Below are 19,337 nucleotides of genomic sequence, written 5' to 3'. Positions count from 1 at the left end.
CACTGTTCCGTATTCATCATAAGGTACCAAAGCGGAGTTGAACTAACATTCCGGTGCCGCCCAATATCAGGGCTGTGCAAATAGGAGATGCATTGGATACACCACACAAGGCCCCCAATCTAGGGGATGCCAGTAGAGGAAATCTTTTTTTTTTTTTTGGTAGTTGTTGGCGCATAGGCTTCTGTGGCCATAATGCACCTCCCAAGGTTTTTGCAGTACTTTGATCCAAGCCCGAGACGGGAATCAAACCGCGACCTTTGGGTTGCCAGGCAGGCACTTTACCCACCCGGTTAGCCCGGTCGGCCAGAGGGAATCATCAAAGTCTCAACATAAATAAACGAAACCCCTCAACTCTTTTGCATCCGAGCCCCCAAGTACCTTTGCACGGCCCTACCCAACATAAGACAATACACATGTGTACATGCAGTTTTTGTACACTGGGAAACATTTTGCTGTCACCATGGCTGAGTTATTGTTTATAAGAACTACAAAGTGAACCACGCCCTTGACCCCACGTCACAAATTAAAAAAGAATTTCGCTAAAATATTATTTATCATTGCAATAGATGAAATATTAATAAATTTTCAGAAATGTGAGAAATGATTAAGTCATACTGCCCCCGTATATGCACTGAATTTGAAAATTACGACAACTTTATTTTATTTGTACTTTTTCCCCCCATTTTTAACTTGAAGTTGGCATCCTAGATAAATAGGTAACTTCTTAGGTTGTCTTGATCCTTGGTTTCCTTCATCGGCTACAACTAATTACGAATGCTCAAACTTGTAATCAACGGTAACCATCATAACACTGAAGTTATTATTATTATTATATATTTATTATTATTTTATTTTTTTTAGGACAACCGGACAACTTTGGATTTATTCGCAACTGCAAACTTATCACCAGCAGAAGCGCCATTCCGTTCCACTTCGATTGCAATAGTTTAAAATACTGTATAGACACTGGACAAAAAACTGCTCACTACAGTATTTAGGAAAACATAACAGAATGAACGCGTGTATTTTCTATGCTTGTTTGCTTACAGTACTGAAATAACAGTATAAGTTTAATCCATTTTCTCCACAGGTATACCACCTGTGTATGTTTCGATCAGGGGCGTATTGAGGGATGGGCAGAGGGGGAATATTCCCCTCTCCGACAAAAAATTTGGTTAAGCGGGCATATTCCATTCCATTCCAAATTAAAGAAAAAGACTGCAGGTGGCATTCTAAAAATAAACTCAAAAATCTGGTCACCATGCCCCCCCCCCCCTTACAATGACACCTGTATATGCCACTAGTTTTGACCTTTCATGGTCGAAACTAGTGGCATACTTGAGGGTACAAAAAAAAAAGTCTGAGTGGTAAAAAGGAGTGATTGCATTTCGCAGGTCTAAAGGGCGTCATGTTGAAGAAGTAGCTGAATTTTCTGGTGTTTCAGAAATGAAAATAGTTTAAAGAATGGTGCAAGTCGAAATCAACAAGAAATCGGTGGCAGAAATGCTGATCGAAAGTTTGTGCTAAGTGATCGTGATCAGTCACATACAGCGTCTAGTAAAGAAAAACGATTTCAAGCAAGACACGAACTGCTGCAGTCAACATGGATCTCAACAGCCAATTTCTAAGAGAACACTAAAAATATAATTGAATAACATGGATATCTGGAGTAGGGTCAACCGAAAAAGACTGATGTTAATGGCTGCGCTAAAAATGCCTCACAAATATGGATTAAAAGGCATAAAAAAACGACTGTTGATGAATGTAAAGCTGCGATGTGGACTAAAAAATCCAAATTTTGCATACACTCTAACAAATCCATGTACCAAGTTGACAGGAGAAGGAACAGCCATTTCATCCAAATTTCGTATAACGTATTGTTCAAGCTGGTGGTGGGTCAGTGATACTTTGGGGATATTTTAACTATGAGAGCTGTTCAATAAAGAATAATACTCCCATGGGCTCACATCTGGTGAGTATGGGCTTGACACACACCCAGAGTCCTGAGCTAGATATCATCATTCTTCTCTTTCTTGGTGATTCCCTTCTACTTTTGACTTTTGTTTGTTCTCTCTCTCTCTCTCTCTCTCTCTCTCTCTCTCTCTCTCTCTCTCTCTCTCTCTCTCTCTCTCTCTCAGGGTAATTCAGAAATTTTTTTTGGCTGGTGCAGCATAAGCCTCGAGCTTCCTTGCACCACAAGGCTAATAACAATAATAATATATTTATTATTATTATTGCTGCTCTTATATTATTTCTCCCTGATTGGGTGATTCCACTTCATAACGGGTACTGCTACCAAGTACCCGTTATGGAGTAGTTATAAGTCTGCTGTTACTGTTGGTCAAGGAACTCTCTGACTATCCTACAGGTGTTCAGAATTGCAACTTTTTGGAGTTCCTTGTTGGTGTTCTCTGGGATACCTATTGCTGTTAGGCTGCTATGTAAGGTCTTTAGCACCAGTGTGGTAAATATTTCTTCCTTCATAGTGATTTGCTTGTGGCTCTGTTTTTGGAGGTCATTTAGATATTTTCAGCTTATCCAGGGCAAGTTGATTGCAGGCAAATCTTTTCTGTCTTAAAAAGAGAGCCCTATCCTTTTTATAGGCGCTGAAGTTTGTTTAATGGCTTGATTAAACCATGCGGAGGTTCTGGTGGTGATGCATATTTCTTTTAAAGCTCCCTCTTTGGCTATTCCATAAAGCTCTTTGGCCAGATGGCTTAGGGGTACATCAGGAGGGACAGTGAAAGGTATGTCCAGTTGAATTCTCTGAGTCGTCTGAGGGTGATTGCTGGTTCCAGGAATTTTGTGGAAAAGATCAGTTTTCTCAGGTTGTTTTTTTTTTTTTTTTTTTTTCTGTGTAGATAAAGATTGTGATTTTCCTGTAAGGCGATTTCACATGTGATAGGATTTTGGTCAGAGTAGAATTTAAAATAAGAGGTGATCACAGAGATGCTGTCATTATGGAATAAGAGGTCGAGTGTGCTATTACCTCTGGTTGGGCTAGTAATAATTTATACAAGGCCTAGGAAAGCAAATATGGCATCAAGTTCTTTCCTGGCTTCTTCGTGGCGTGTTGTAGACATGTTGAAGTCACCTGTCACTATGGTTTTGGCCTGTTTTCAAGTTTGTGGCTATCCAATTGTGTAGTACCGCTCTTGATTCTTTGGTATAATCTGGGGGAAAATATATTACACAGACTTGTATCGGGTGTCCTCGTTTGATAACACTGTGGACAGAGCTTCAAAGTTGTTTGTTTGACTGGTTTAAGTGAGTTGGTAATGTTCTCTGAAGACCAGGGCGACTCCACCTCCTCTTCTGGCATCTCTGGAATTCTCTAGAGAGCTATGCCTTGTTGGCTGCACAAGTGTATCTAGGTGATTGTTTTTGGGTAACCAGGTTTCTGGAATATGTATGATTTCATATTCTTCCATGAGGAGTAGGGATTGCAATGTATTTAGTTTGTTGGTGAGACTTCTCACATTTTGTGAGAAGTCTCACCAACATGGGTTCATATTTTCCTGGTCTGATGGTTGATTTATTTGGTGGAGAAATTTCCTCTATGATCCCTGTCAATGAATGCAACATGCTTCCAAAGCTCCTATGAAATACCTGCACGTTTCAAATAATGTTTTATTGATACAATAAATCACATGTCGGCCCAGCTTTGGAAGCATGGAAAAACATTTTCTGCCTTAAACGCAGAAAATGTTTTAGAAAAGAGAGCCAAAAAATGGAAACGATTTTTTACACGAATAAAATCAAGAGAGTGAATCAAATTGCTTCCCTCCCCTTATTTTTTGCATTAGAAGTTGCAAATGATGCAAAAAAAGCAAGCTTATACAGCATCAGCAAAAACAAATGACACTTTTCATTTCACCTATTTGTTCCTTCCAATATTTTGTATAGTTCTTCCATGAATTTATTTTATGCTATCAACTCCAACAACAACAACAGATCAGCATTAGTAGTGGCATATGATGCAAAAACAAACTTATACAGCATCAGTCAAAAAAAAAAAACTGCATTTGCTCTAGAAGTTTGTCCAGTTCTTCCTTGAATTTATTTAAGCCTAATATGTCTTCATCAATATCATTGATAAAAATAGAAAACAACAATGGGCTCAACACCAAACCCTGGGGGACTCCACTGATAACATTAGTCCACAAAGAGCAGTGTCCATTGATTACCACTCTATCTTCTTCCACTCAACTATCCCTTTATCCATAGCAGCAACTTGCCTTAAGGCCACACTGGTCCAATTTATACAGCAGTCTTATGTGCAGCAGTACCAAAAGCTTTCCCGAAGCACAAGTATAAGATACATCAAAATTATTCTTTGCATCCAGTTCCTTTGTGACCACATCCAGTTGAATTCCCTGAGTCATCTGAGGGTGATTACTTGATCAAACAAGATTTTCCCTTAAGAAACCCATGCTGTGTCTGAAGTATAATTGCGGCTTTCATTACTACTGAATTACTTTGTTTACCAGTGACTCCATTACTTTCCCTCGAACAGAAGTTAAACTAACAGATCTGTAATTACTCGTGTCATCCTTTGATTTCTCTTTGTGAATTGGGGATACATTAGCATAACTCCAGTCTGTGGGGACCTTCCTTAATCCAAGGATACTCTTATAATTATGGCTCTTATAATTCTTGTGTTTAATGCAACAATTTCTCTTCCACTTTCTTCTCAGTTATTACAAAATCATTTAACTTCCTATTAGAATTTGATAAACTTCAAGCATCCCCTTCCCTAAAAAATTCCTGTGTTAAGAGTAGATCAAAAATACTCATTCAGTTTGTCAGCAACCTGAGCAGGTTCATCACCAGTCAAACAATAGATATCGAATGGATCAATTTGATTCATCCCCTTCTTTCTAGTGCAAACTAGAAAGAAGGGCATGTATTTAATGAAATTAAGTGATATATCAATGAAGAAGAAGAGGTGGGAAAATGCTATTGAAGTTGGGTGAAATAAGGTTCTAGAAGGGAACACGATACATCTTGGATATATAGTTTCGCCCCCCTTATCTTAGCTATTGGTAAATTTTGCCTCCTTATTGGTAAACAATTATTGTTTACCAATTAATACATACTTTTTGCATAAGGACAATGGGATGGGTTAACATTTTAACCTGTTACAGACTGTTGGTGTTTTAATCCGTTTAACGTTTTGCCTATGTTCTGATGTTGTTTAATGTTGTTTAATGTTCTGACCCATCTCCATTCCATGCCTGTTGGCATTTCAAACCCTTTGGTGTTTTCAGGTGCAATCTTTTGATTCAGGAGATTCAAATCTGTTGGTGTTTCAATGTGTGTAGGGGTTTTAATGCTGTTGGCATTATGACTTTTGACAATTTGATTGCCTACATGAAAAATTCAGTTGTAATTACGTCTAGAGCACAAAACTTCAAAATACAGAACTGCAACGAGATCATTATTATTTTATTTTTTTTATCTTTGGTATATCATTTCAAAAAATGGAAAATTCACTGTTTGTGCAGAGTAACTCATGAATTCAATACCACAAGGCATAAATGATATCCAATCACTGCAAAAATGCACTTCAATCTTACCTCAAAATAAGTGTTGATACTATTTTTGGAGACATTTGCTTATATAAGTGAATAAATGTCTTCATGATGACCATCTATCTGTCTGTCAGCATGTAGTAATTCAACGTGCTCAGTGAACTGTACAGAAATCCAGCAATTATTATTATTATCATACATGTCACATTAGGATATCCATATAATACACATATTGTGGCAGAAGGACAGGATATTACATTTGTTGCAGTGCCCGTATTGAAGGAATGAATGGAATTATTGCAGTGAAATATTCTCAATGCAAGCATAAAAGTTGTTGCTGTTTGAGAAACTTTTTTTTTTGCTATCAATTTCCACCAAAATACATACATGATGTATTATTATTTGCTTATTATGTTAATCAGAACAGAAACATTAAATAAGTTATGTTTCAACTGTTATTAAAATCCAGGAAAAAATAAGTAAACTGTATTATGAAAGTGTTGACAGCATACTAAAATGTGGGATATTTGTTGCTATGTGTTTAATTCATTAATGAAATTTGTTTACTGGAATATGTGTCTGAAATATGTGTTGTATTTCATGCACCATTGTAACTATTACGTTGCGAGGTATGTGCAGTGTGAAGGAAAACAATTACTTGATATATTATTAGTTATATCAATTAGTAATTAACTGGTAACAAGTGAATCAGTTATTTAATTTTTACTTCTCTTAATCACAGAAAAGAAAATTAGCTCAAGAAACTGACATCGATCGCTCCTGAAATGTAAACCAACATGGACATTATCAAACTTGTTTCATCCAAGGTAAACAAGTCACCAACAGTCCTTCTGTGTTAAAAATAAATAAGAAAATAAAATAAATATGGTATTTACCATTCAGCTCAGAATCCGCAGATGTCAATATTTTATCAAATCCCTTCAACTTTTCCCTAAAAAAAAAAAAAAAAACAAAATAGGATTTAATTCATGAATACAATATTAGTTTGTGTTATTGAAGTACACTGAAAGGACAGAATTTGTGAGACACCTGATTCCTGGGCAACGCGATGCTGTCACCCCTCTCGCTAGTGGACAAACCCACTGTGGCAGGTATATAGGTACACTGCATTCGCATAGACGGTAATTCGATGTCAGTATGGATCAATGTTGAGTTAACTGACTTTGAAAGGTGGATGATAGTGGGTGCCCGAGGCATGGGTCACTATTGCAGGGTGATCCATGGCACTAGACCTTGGATGATTGGTGATGGGTCTTCTGATCCCATTTCCAGTTATTTCGAGCGGACTGGAGGGTGCGTATCTGGCAGAAACTGCACAAAGCTATGCACCTGTCATGTCAACAAGGAACTGTTCAGGCAGGTGGACGGTCGGTAATGGTCTGGGGCGTGTTCAACTGGCATATGTTGGGACCTCTGGTACGTCTAAATGCATCTCTGAATGGTCCAGGTTATGTGTCCATCTTTACAGACCACCTGCATCCCTTTATGGTAATTGTGAACCCACAGGGCAATGGGCTCTTCCAGCAGGACAATATGCCTCCCCACAGATCCACGGTAACTAGGACATGGTTCAAAGAGCATTCCGCAGATTTTCTTCCATGAAATGGCCTCCCCGTTCACTGGAAACGAACCTCATGGAGCATATTTGGGATGATGTGGAAAGGTCAATTTGAGCTTTGGATCCTCCACCCAGGAAAGCAATGGAATTATGGCTAGCAGTGAACTTAATTCGAAGAGCATTCCGCAGATTTTACTACCATGGAATGGCCTCCCCGTTCACTGGAAGCGAACCTCATGGAGCATATTTGGGATGATGTGGAAAGGTCAATTTGAGCTTTGGATCCTCCACCCAGGAAAACAATGGAATTATGACCTTGCCGTGTGACTGGCATTATCCAGGCGAAAAGTGAGCCTACCTGTTACTAGGTAGGTATCCCATGATTTCTGTCCACTCAGCATACAATTAAATACTGCAGTTCAATAATTACACTGTAAGATTACAGCAATAGCAAAAAATTAAGCATTTTTTAATGATCACTTTAGTCATGGCACAGTCTGGTGAGTTAATATCATATACATATTAGTGCTTGGAATACATATTAGTTTGGAGCATACTGGAACATCATTCTCTTTCATCATGCGCATCACTATATATATATATATATATATATCGTTGCATACTTGATTATTAACTTCTTTTTTTCTAAATTAATGAGTGTTCTGTTTCATGTTTTCTTTCTGTATTTATTTTTTTTAATTTTTTATTTTACTTCAGCACCCTGACATGCATGGACTAGTTCCCATATTTTACAAAAGATAAGATGCACCTGTGTTTTACTGGAAAATACTAAAAAAGAAAAAGGAAAAAAAAAGTGTTTTATGGAATATATCTGAAAAACAAATTCACAAGTGCTTACTAAACAGCATCAGTATAGAACAAAGATTTTACTTGTCATCAGGGTCAGACCAAGATAGTTCAGCATCCCTTTACTAAGGATACACATTTCATTGTTTTGCCTCATTGTTTGTTCTGTTTTTGGTGCCTCCTTCTGTTTTTGGTAGTTCTGTTCAAAATTTATATTTAGTTGTGGTTTGAATCATGTGCCCTTACTTACGAGCATGCGTGACAAATTTTTCATTCTCAAAGACCATTACCATGTATAGGTACTTAATAATAATTTTATATTATTATGCAGTATCACTTATAAAAACTTATTACAGGAAATATTTTATAATAAAACAGGACTATTATGCGATTTCAAAGAATATAGGCTTAGTGGTTTGTGATAAAAATATTATGTTGAAAGGGGTTCAACATTGTGGGTCATAACATGTTGGGAACTACTGCCGTAGAGGAATAAATGAACAATGTGTAGGATGCACAGAAACAAAATGGTCTCGGTTTGCAAATAAGTTATTGCTGTTTGAGAAACACTTTTCTTCTTCTTCTTTTTTTTTTTTTTTTTTTGTTATCAGTTTTCTGAATAAATCACAAATTATGATCAATTTCTTTGGGAATCTAGATTTCTATAATGACCACTCTTACTTATACCACATATTAAGGCATTTTATTTAGCTATTAACTAAATCACTATATATAGGGTGACTGGCAATGTCCTATTTGCATTAGTTGAGGCATATGATGCAAGAAAGCAAGCTTACACAGCATCGGCCAAAAAAAAAAAAAAAATCCCTTCCCATTTCACCATCCAGTCACTTCAAATGTTTGTCCAGTTCAGCCTTAAATTTATTTAAGCTATCAACTATTCATCGTCTTGCCTGGAAAGTGTAAAAATCATCCCAACAAATTCTGATTACAGGGCTGATTGACGAAAAAGAAAAGTCAATGCTGTTTGCCATACTCACAATACCATGATTGTGATTGTTATGTTTTTAATGTGAATATAAATGCATTCTCAGGAAAGAATAAGCGCAATAGTGTTTAGCATTAGCAGAGACATATGATGCAAGAAAGCAAGCTTATACAGCATCAGCCAAAAAAAAAAAAAAAAAAACTTTCCCATTTCACCCATCCAGTCACTCCAAATGTTTGTCTAGTTCAGCCTTAAATTAATTTATTTAAGCTATCAACTTCCACAACAACAGATGGAAGTCTGTTCCAGCAATCAACTACCCAGTGATTGCTGGAACAGATTAAGAACATCACAGGTTCTTAATCTGAGCAAGTGGAAGTATCCCATCAGCATTGAGCCTGCTCAAACCATTCAAGGCCTTATACACCTCAATCAGATCACCTCGCAGGTGCCTAGTCTCCAGAAGCTGCAACTTCCAGAACTTAAGCCTTTCATTGTAAGTGCATCTTTGTTCCTCTCTCCAATCTTGTTGCCCTTCTCTGTACTCGTTCTAGCAACTCTACACCATTCCAAAAATGAGGCCTGCAGACCTGCATGCAGTACTCAAGGTGTGGCCTGACCATTGCCTTATACCTATATATCATTGACAAATTCCTATCAACCCTAGGGGCTCACATCTGGTGAGTATGGGCTTGGCACACCCAGGGTCCTGAGCTGGATATCATCATTCTTCTCTTTCTTGGTGATTCCCTTCTACTTCTCTCGCTCTCTCAGGGTAATTCAGAAATTTTTTATTTATTTATTTTTTTTTTTTTTTATTGGTGCAGCATAAGCCTCACGCTTCCTTGCACCATATGGCTAATAATAATAATAATAATAATTTGACAAATTCCTATATATCATTGACAAAACTCCATGACATGCTCCTGCAGCCCATCTTCACTGCTCAGAGAACTTCATATCTGACTGCACAATTACCCCCAGGTCTTTTTCATTCTCCATCTCCCTCAGTGTAGTACCACACAGTTGGTACGTTTCTCTTGGGTTACTACTACCCATATGCAGTACTGTACTTTGCATTTGTCAATGTTAAACTTCAGTTGCCACTTGTCAGCCCATCTGCCTAATTTTTCTAGATCCTGTTGCAGTAGCATACTGTCTTTTCTGTCATTAGCATCCCTGCCAACTTTGTATTACCTGCAAACTTGGACATTAAGCCTGATATACTTTCACCAATATCACTGATAAATACACTAAACAACGAGTCCAGCACCGAACCCTGGAGGACTCCACTAATAACATTAGTCCACATAGAGCAGTGTCCATTTATTATCATTCTCTGCCATCTCCCACTCAATCATCCCTTTATCCATTGCAGCAACTTACCCTTAATGCAATACCGCTTCAATTTGTACAGCAGTCTTTCATAGTATCAAAAGCTTTCCTGAAGCTTTTAATAAAGCTATGTATGGTCTGAAGATGGGTTCTGGAAAGGTTTCCGAAATGTTACCTTAATGCAGAGGTTCCCAAACTTTCTTTGTTCACAGCCCCTTAGTGTCCCAGTAATTTTTTCATGGCACCCCTAGGCCAAAAGAAATACCTAACACAGTGGTTTGTGACCTTTTAATAAATACCTATATAATAATTTTATTCTTTATATAGAGGTACTAAATAAAAATCAATTATAGATTACCACAAAATTAAAATGATACAGTACAATAGATGGTGTACACCTTTTTATAATGAAATAAATATAGAAATTAAAAAAATATATATAATAATAATAATAACTTTAAGTAACTTAAACCCAAATTACACAGCACCCCAAGAATGCTGTTGCAGCACCCTAGTGTGCCGTGGCACCCCGGTTTAAAACCACTGCCTTAACATATAGTGATTTAGTTAATAGCTAAATAAACTAACCTACAATTCAAGTGGTATAAGGGTGCTCATTATAGAAATCTAGATTCCATGGAAAACCACCACATAACATCCTTCTCCAACTATATAAGTTGCTTTGTTGTTGTTACGGAGGCTTAATGGCACATAAGCTGCTAAGGCTATAATGTGCCTATTCACTTATATTAAAACATGAGTTTTCCATAAATCAGAAGAAAATCTGAAATCAGAAATAACTAAAAAGCCCAGTTTTCCTGAGAAAGTCAAAAAATTCAGAAATATTTGCCTTATCACCAATCAGGTTTTCAAGAGTTATTGGTTTATGTAGATTAACCAGTGAGATCAAGGATGAAGTTCTGGCTTGTTTATAATAGGAGAAGACAATAAGAATATGTTTTACAGTCAAATTGTTAGAACAATGTGTACATTGTGGTGGATCATCTCCTGTCAGTAAATGAAGGTGGGTCAGATGAGTATGTCCTATTCTTGCCCTTGAGAGGACTACTTCTTCTCGTCTCGATGTACGGACACTGGAGTGCCAAATTTTTGGGTCTTGTTTAAACTGAAAGAGTTTATTATTAGTCTGAGAGTGCCACAGTGCTGTCCACTGTGATAGGCAAGCAGCATGAATGGTTAGTGCATAATCTGATGCTGGAACAGGGATGTTGGTTAAATCTAAGGTAGTTGGATTTTTTGCAGCTTTATCGGCCAGTTCATTGCCTAAAATACCGGAATGTGCTGGAATCCAGCAAAAAGTGACCTGTTGATTGGGTTCTTTAATTTGCAGTAATAAGCTTCTGATTTCATCTAGAACAGGGTGAACTTTATCTGAGGAATTACATAACGACATGATTGAGCTGAGGGAATCAGTGTAAATAACAGATTTTAAGGAACAGTTAGAATGGAGATTTTCTAAAGCTAGTTTTATTGCGTATAATTCAGCAGAAAATATACTAAATTCTGACGGAAGGGAAGCTGATACAATTGTATTTGGAAACACTGCTGCTTCTCCAACATTTGAATTAGATTTAGAGCCATCTGTATAAATTGGGGAGAAATCAGAATATCTTTGAATGTGAACTGCATGAATTTGTTTGATATTTGATGCTTGCAAAGAATTCTTTCTCCATTGACAAAGGTAAGTGTCACAGATTGGAAGAGTAGGAGGAGTCCATGGAGGTTGAGTATAAGTTGCTACCTGCTTTACGGAATGGATAGAAATATTCCAAACTTGCACCAGTTCAAGAAGGCGAAGACCAGCTGGTTTTACTATGCTAGGCTTGTTTCTGTATAGGATTTCTAACGGTGGGTTAAAAAGGTATGACCGAACGGGATGAGAGGCAAAACTTTGTATCTTGACAGCATATTTCAGTAACAGTGTTTTCCTGCATCAAGTTAGTGGGGGCTCATGAGCATCAATGTAGAGACTATGTACTGGCGACGTTCTGAATGCACCAATTGCAATTCTCAAAGCACTGTGCTGAATGGGATCAAGCCAGCGTAATGCACTCTTTCTGGCAGAATCATAGATTGGAGCACCATAATCGAGACGGGATCTGATTAATGCCCTGTATAACCGAAGAAGGGAGGTACGATCTGCACCCCATGTTTGGGCAGATAAAGCTCTGAGTATGTTTAACTTTTTTAGACATGAAGTCCGTACATTTTTAATATGATCTAGGAAATTTAACTTATTGTCAAGGGTTAATCCTAGAAATCGGATGTTGCTGGTGACCGGGACAAAGACGTTAGAAATTTGAAGTTCAGGATCTGGATGAAGTTTGCGTTGTCTACAGAAATGGATGGCAACTGTTTTCTGCTGCGAGAGCCGATAGCCGTTGAGGCTCGCCCATTGTTGAATTTTATTAAGTGATATCTGAAGCTGTCTTTCAATAGACCTCATGTTTTGAGAATGACAGGAGTTGGAAAGGTCATCTGCATAAAGGTAAGTCTCAATTGTATTTGGAAGCTGCTTAGTGATAGAATCTATTCTCAGAGCAAAAAAGAGTGGAACTCAGTACTGATCCCTGTGGAACACCTTTTTCCTGGATGAAAGTTGGGGAAAGGGCATGTTGATATCAAACTTGAAATGATCTAGTATGTAGAAAGTTCTGAACGAATATAGGAAGATTGCCTCGTAGTCCGAGAAGGTAAAGATCACTAAGTATACCATACCGCCAGGTGGTATCAAAAGCCTTCTCTATGTCTATTGAAACCATTACTAGATGTTCATGTTTGACAAAAGCATTACGGATGGCAAATTCGGCCTTGACTATAAGATCTAAGCATGATCTGTTTTGACGAAAGCCATATTGACTATGGCTCATTAGATGTTCCGACTCAATGATCCAGACGAGTCTTCTGTGGATAATTTTCTCAAGGATTTTACTGAGGCAGCGTGAGAGAGATATGGGTCTATAGCTATTCGGGTTGGATGAATCTTTTCCAGGCTTCAGGAATGCCAAAATTGTAGAGTGATGCCAAGATGCTGGAAAAACATTTTCTAAAAATATGCGATTGCAAAAAATCAGCAGCAAGCGCAAAGCTTTGTCATCAAGATGTTGTAGCATGACATAATAAATCCCATCTGGCCCAGCAGCACCATTGCGAGCTGTTCTAATGACATGCAAAAGTTCAGAATATTGCAGAGGTTTGTTATATGGGAGAAGACGGGTAGTTTGAAAATGAATAGATGCTTTTCTTTAGTGTTTTTAATTCTTTGGAATGAGGTAGTATAGGCTGACGTTGCTGAGATTTCTGCAAAAGTATTGCCTAAAGCATTAGCTATATCTACAGGATTAGAGAGATCTTTCCCATTCCAGGAGAGGATTGGAGAAGGTATGGTAGAAAACTTACCAGACAGCTGTCTAATTTTTTTCCATATTATTTTGGGATCGGTATTTCTGTGAAAACTGGATGCAAAACGGGTCCAGGATTCTTTCTTTGCTTGCTTTTGCCCTTAATTTCTTATAATTAATGAGATTGACTGTGCTCGGACATTTCCGAAACAAATTCCAGGCTTTATTTTTTGCTCTCTTTGCTATGGTGCATTTGTCATTCCACCAGTAATTATAATGCTTTCAGCCCGGCGGATTTGATAGTGGTATTGTGTCTTTAGCCACATTTAGAAGATGCGACGTGATGTAATCTGTCACATCATCAATGTGCTGGAGGCGGATTTTTTCCTCATCGAGGTCAATTGATAATTGAAATTTTGCCCAGTCTGCTCGGACAAATTTCCACTTTCTGCAGGGTTGAATTGAAGGAGTCTTTGCTTTCAGAAAGTTGCATACTATTGGGAAGTGGTCACTGCCCATGGGATCGTTTATTACATACCACTCTATGGCTGGGACTAGTACTGGTGAACAAATTGAGAGATCTATTGCTGAGGTGTGTCCTGTTGGAAGCTGTACGTGTGTCGGTGCACCTGTATTGAGTATAGTGAGATTTAGTGCATCCAAAAAACTTTCAATTAGTCGGCCTCGTCTATCCAATTTAGGAGAGCCCCATAATGGGTGGTGCCCGTTAAAGTCTCCTAATATACGGAGAGGTGGAGGTATCTGTATAAAGAGGTCTTCAAGATCTTTTAAAGAGTTAGTACAGTGTGGCGGTAGGTATACTGAGACTAGTGTTATTGCACTATGGAGAATTATACGAACAGCAACAGCTTCGATTTTAGTTTGGAGTGGGATATGTTTAGTTGGGATCTTTGAATTTACTAGGATTGCCACACCACCATGGGCAGCGCTAGCGGTATTTCAATCTCTTCGATAAATGCAATAGTTCTTTATCGAAGGAGAAATTTGTGTGGTTAGGTAAGTTTCCTGTAAACAAAAGGCAACCGGAGAATATTAGCATTAGCATAGGCATTTGATGCAAGAAAGCAAGCTTATGCAGCATCAGACAAAAAAAAAAAAAAAAAAAAAAAAAAAGTAACATAAATAAATAAAAAATAACCACTTCCACTTCACCCCTCTGTTCGTTCGAAATACCTGTCCAGCTGAGCCTTAAACTTATTTAGGCTATCAACTTCCACGACAAGGGATGGAAGTCTGTTCCACCTACCAACCACCCGCTGGCTAAAGGCAAATTTCCGCACATCTATCCTACATCTGTCTTTCCTCAATTTGAATTTATGCCCTCTCAGGTGATTATTCTGAGCAAGAGGAAGAATCCCATCAGCATTGAGCATGCTCAAACCATTCAAGGCTTTGTACACCTCTATCAGATCACCTCGCTGGTGCCTAGTTTCCAGACACTGTAATTCGCAAAACTTAAGCCTTTCTTCGTAAGAGCACCCCTTTGTCCCATTCACCAATCTTGTTGCCCTTCTCTGTACTCGTTCCAGCAGCTCTACATCCTTCTTGAAATGAGGCCTCCAGGCCTGTATACAGTACTCTAGGTGTGGCCTGACCATTGCCTTATAATGCCTTATATTGATTAATTAGGTATTGAATATCGTCTGTGTTGGAACGAAAGCCTCTGCAATTCCATTGTATGATGCTGTGGTTCATTTTGGTTTAGTTGAGGATGATTCATCTGACTGTTTTTTGTTTGAGGAGGATTTTTTTTCGGTCTCTTTTCGGGAAGGTATGGCGACCGGTATCCATAGTATCGTTTGCGTGAAGTTCTAGTAATGGGTTTACGTCTACTTCCATACTACCAGTGGATGATTCAGGTTTATTGTTGGGTTTAGTAGTTTTTAGTTTTTCTTTGTCATGCAGGACTGTCCGAGTCTCAACTGGGATACTGATTGGAGTGTTGGTCGATTCACTGATTTTAATTTGATGTGTGTCTTTTACAAGGTTTGATAATGTGTTTTTAACCCAGTTAGCTAGAGATGTGCAGGGAGGTATTGATACATCTGTTTGAGCTGCTGTTGAATTAAAGCTTTGAGTGTGAGATGCATATGAACGACTGGGCATGGTCGACATAACCTGTCTGCGTGCCTCGGGGTACGTAACTTTGTGTTCTATTTTATATTTTTGGATTTTCTTCCCCGTTTTCCACATTTCACAAGATTTGGAAAAGGCTGGGTGACTTTCTTTGCAGTTGGGACAAATGGGACTTGAGGCTGAACAGTCTGTTTGTGTATGCTCCTTGGAACCACAAAATGGACAAATGGCATCACCTCTACATGCTTGTTGCGAGTGTCCATATTTTTGGCATTTAAAGCAACGTAGGGGATTAGGTATGTAAGACCGTATTCGGCAGTTTAAATAGCCAGCTTTTACTGAGGATGGCAAATCTGGGGTGCTAAATGTTAAAATTATGGATCGGGTTGGAACAAGGTTTCCATCTTTTTTGGTCTTTATACGTTTTGCACTAATTACTTTTTGATTGCCCAGTTCCTGTACTAATTCCTCTTCAGATACTGTAATCAGGTCCCACTCTGTGATGACACCTTTTGACGAGTTTAACGTATTGTGGGGAGTGATAGATACGGGTAGCCCAGCAAAGGTTGTTGTTTTAAGCAGCCATTCTGAATGTTTTGGGTAGGCTGTTTCGATTAGGAGGTCTCCGGATTGCAGTTGTTTAACCATTTTCGGTGTACCAGCAATGGATTCCAAAAATCTTTGGATGACAAATGGTGATAATTTGCCGACAGGCTGGTTGGAGAGCGAATGAATTACAAGGAAGTTTGGCATCTCATTGCTCTGCATTTCTCTTCGGAGCCTCTTTGGTTGGTTTAGGTCATCATCATTTGGTTTGTCTGGCCTTGAATTTGAAGACTCTAGTGGTGGATAGTCATTTATATCCATCTTTACTCCTTTTCGCCCTGGAGGATAACTTTCCCCCCAAGGTTACCGGCCCCGCCACGGGGAGGCAGGAGCAGTGCCGCTCGGAGGCCAAGCGGTTGAAGTGTTAGTTAATTAGTAAAAATATAAATAGAGGAAAATGTAAAGAAAGGTGTATTTCCTTCCTGTGTTCTACTTGTTACTTTTCAAGTATAGAACTGTTTTTAAAGTAAAACTGTTTAAAGAAATGTGAACGTAAAATATAATTTCAATCCCTTATCAAGAGCACTTTATAAATCGCAAGAATATAGCTTTGCCTCGAAATACGCTTGGCACCCGGGGCCTATATAAGTTGCTTATACATTTATCACAGCAGAAAACTGAAACATTATATTTCAGTTTTTATTAAAAATACAGAAATAAATAGATAAAGTGCATTATGAAAGTGTTGAAATCTGAGTTATGTTGCTACATAATTACTTTATTAAATTACCCAGTGTGAAATTTGTTGCATTTCACATGCTTCAATTATAAAGTATTACAAACAGTTCAATGATTATTACATTGTGAGGTAAGTGAAGTGAAAACAATTACTTTTAATTAATTGATGACAAGATAATTATTGACTTTTCACTTCAATTAATTTTTAAAGGTCAAACGTGCCCGAAATGTAACGCACTACATACATTACACAACTTCTTTTATTTTGGTACACCTGTTTACTTTCAAAGTTGTCAATGGGATGATGCCAAGGTATTTTAAAGTTGGATTTTCTGATTATGTATTTCATTTACAATTTTTGAAAAATGGAACAGGAGAGGGTGAGGTGGCTAGAAAAAACTGAAAGGGAGGTGACTATACAAAAAAGGCTAAGCATCCCTGCTTGAAAGGTTTGTAAACTGAGATATCAAATGATGAAGCTGGCTATAGCCTCCTTGAATCACAGTAACAAAAAGGATGGTTGCTGTTTAATTTAGCAACTGTCCATTTTGTTACTTCTGCTGCATGTTATCTGAACTGGTCACACACTAAAAGAACCAGCTTTTACAGAGTACCATCTAGTATTTTTACCACAATTTCTCTAGCTACAGATAGATATAACACTGCGTGCCTGGTACATCTTTGGACTATAAGACACAGAGAAATCTTAGGCATTTTCCAGGGAAAAAAAGGTGTCTTATGGTCTGGAGAATTCGGTATTGACATAACATTGGTCGGCAAAAAAATAAATAAATAAAACTTTTCGAACCGTTAAAATTCAGGGTGATTCTTGCAGATCTGGCATTGCTGAATTAAAATATGGAAACAATATTGCTGTAACACCCACCAATTTTAAGGGGGCAAAGGATTAAAGTTAAAAAATTTCTAATAAAAAAGACTATGACTTGATGATCCTGCAATACTTCTTTAACCAGCACCTCCATTAATTTCCCTGAAACAGAAGTTAAACTAACAGGTCTGTAATTACCTGTGGCAATAGATAAAAAGCTTATCACACACTACTCACATGTCCAATACGATGCTTCCCTTTACTTTTTACAATGCCGCATATGGTTTGGTCACGAACATTATAATGGTTCTTTAGAGATTTAACCGATGCACCGTTTTCAAACTTTTGAATAATTTCAAGTTTTTGTTTTTTGCAATTTCTAAACAAAAAAAGAAAAAAAAGAAAAAGAAAAAAAAAAAGTTACTATAAAAAATAAAATTCCGACATCCCTGACATGCATAACAAAACAAAATTTGTCCTTTTGCAGTGCGATGCACTAAAACAAACTAAACATTTGGTCTCTTTTTTTTTTTTTTTTTTTTTTTTTTTTTTGAGTGGCGGGTGTGAAGACAGTGGGGGTTGCAAGATAATAGGCACACTAATCTCCTAATGATGACTTATAATAGATAATAGGCACACTAATCTCCTAATGACGCCGCTTCTTGTAGCTTATCAACTCGCAAAACATCTGTTTATGCCTATTCTATTTATTACTTGAATTTGATGATTTCTGGTTGATTTTTTTTTTTTTTTTTAATTTGGAATCTTGAAGTGTCCCGGTTAAATCTGATCCCAGTAAATCGAATCTGCTGTATATCTTTATAAAATGTTTCACTGTGTTTATTGAAGACTGCTTAAAAGTTTTCAGGAAAAAGGTTAAATTGGAATGTAGGAAATGAAGATTTAACTACAGGGCTTAGTTTTCAGTCATAAACCTACAATATTTGAAAACTTAAGAGTGTTGAGAACTTTTTAAGCAGAACTTTATCTGAGTTTTTGGACATAGAATTCCTATAGATTTTCCTATGAGATTCTGTCGAAATAATTTCTGGGAGGAAACTGATGCCAACCAGTGTAATTAGCTTTTTTATCATCAGTATTACAGAAAATTTACCTTCCAAGACCACAAATTTTTTGACTATGGCTCTGACCACTGTCGCTGAACTTCACTGCTATTGACCCATCATCTGGAATTTTATTTTTTTAAATTACCGATGATTGCAGCAATTTGTGCTCCATGACAGTACAGTGGTTTGCCCATTTGTCATTTTAACAAATCATAAATGGACGAACCACTGTACTTCACCTAACAGCGAAATATGGTTTAGATCCATCAGAGACTAAAGCTGCTTCTTCTTCAATAGCCTGTCTCAAAAGGAGTGGAGTTCCCTCTTCATGCAAAGACCAACATAATACATATTTATTTTTGTTGCTGAACACTTTTACAGAACAGAAAGAAAAAATATAAATACTGCTATACTGTTACTTTTGTTATCAAATCTTTATCTTCTACTGACATAGCTCCTCATCAAGTTCTTTGCCAATTCTCTTCATAGAATCT

At 37.6% G+C, this 19,337-nt stretch overlaps 1 protein-coding gene across 1 annotated transcript in view; it reads right to left on the bottom strand.

The window, feature by feature from the left end:
- Positions 1–19,337, bottom strand: part of LOC150081619 (uncharacterized) — a 264,024-nt gene that overhangs the window by 205,893 nt on the left and 38,794 nt on the right. Inside the window, exon 3 of the mRNA XM_090380266.1 lies at positions 6,431–6,486. Within this exon, the coding sequence (XP_090236392.1) occupies positions 6,431–6,486 (56 nt within the window). The remainder of the gene's footprint in view (positions 1–6,430; positions 6,487–19,337) is intronic.

The sequence above is a fragment of the Mastigoproctus giganteus genome, chromosome 8 (genome assembly GCF_048544385.1).
Source record: "Mastigoproctus giganteus isolate SK-2022 chromosome 8, ASM4854438v1, whole genome shotgun sequence".
Taxonomy (NCBI): Eukaryota; Metazoa; Arthropoda; class Arachnida; order Uropygi; family Thelyphonidae; genus Mastigoproctus; species Mastigoproctus giganteus.
This window is presented reverse-complemented; position numbering and strand designations above follow the sequence as displayed.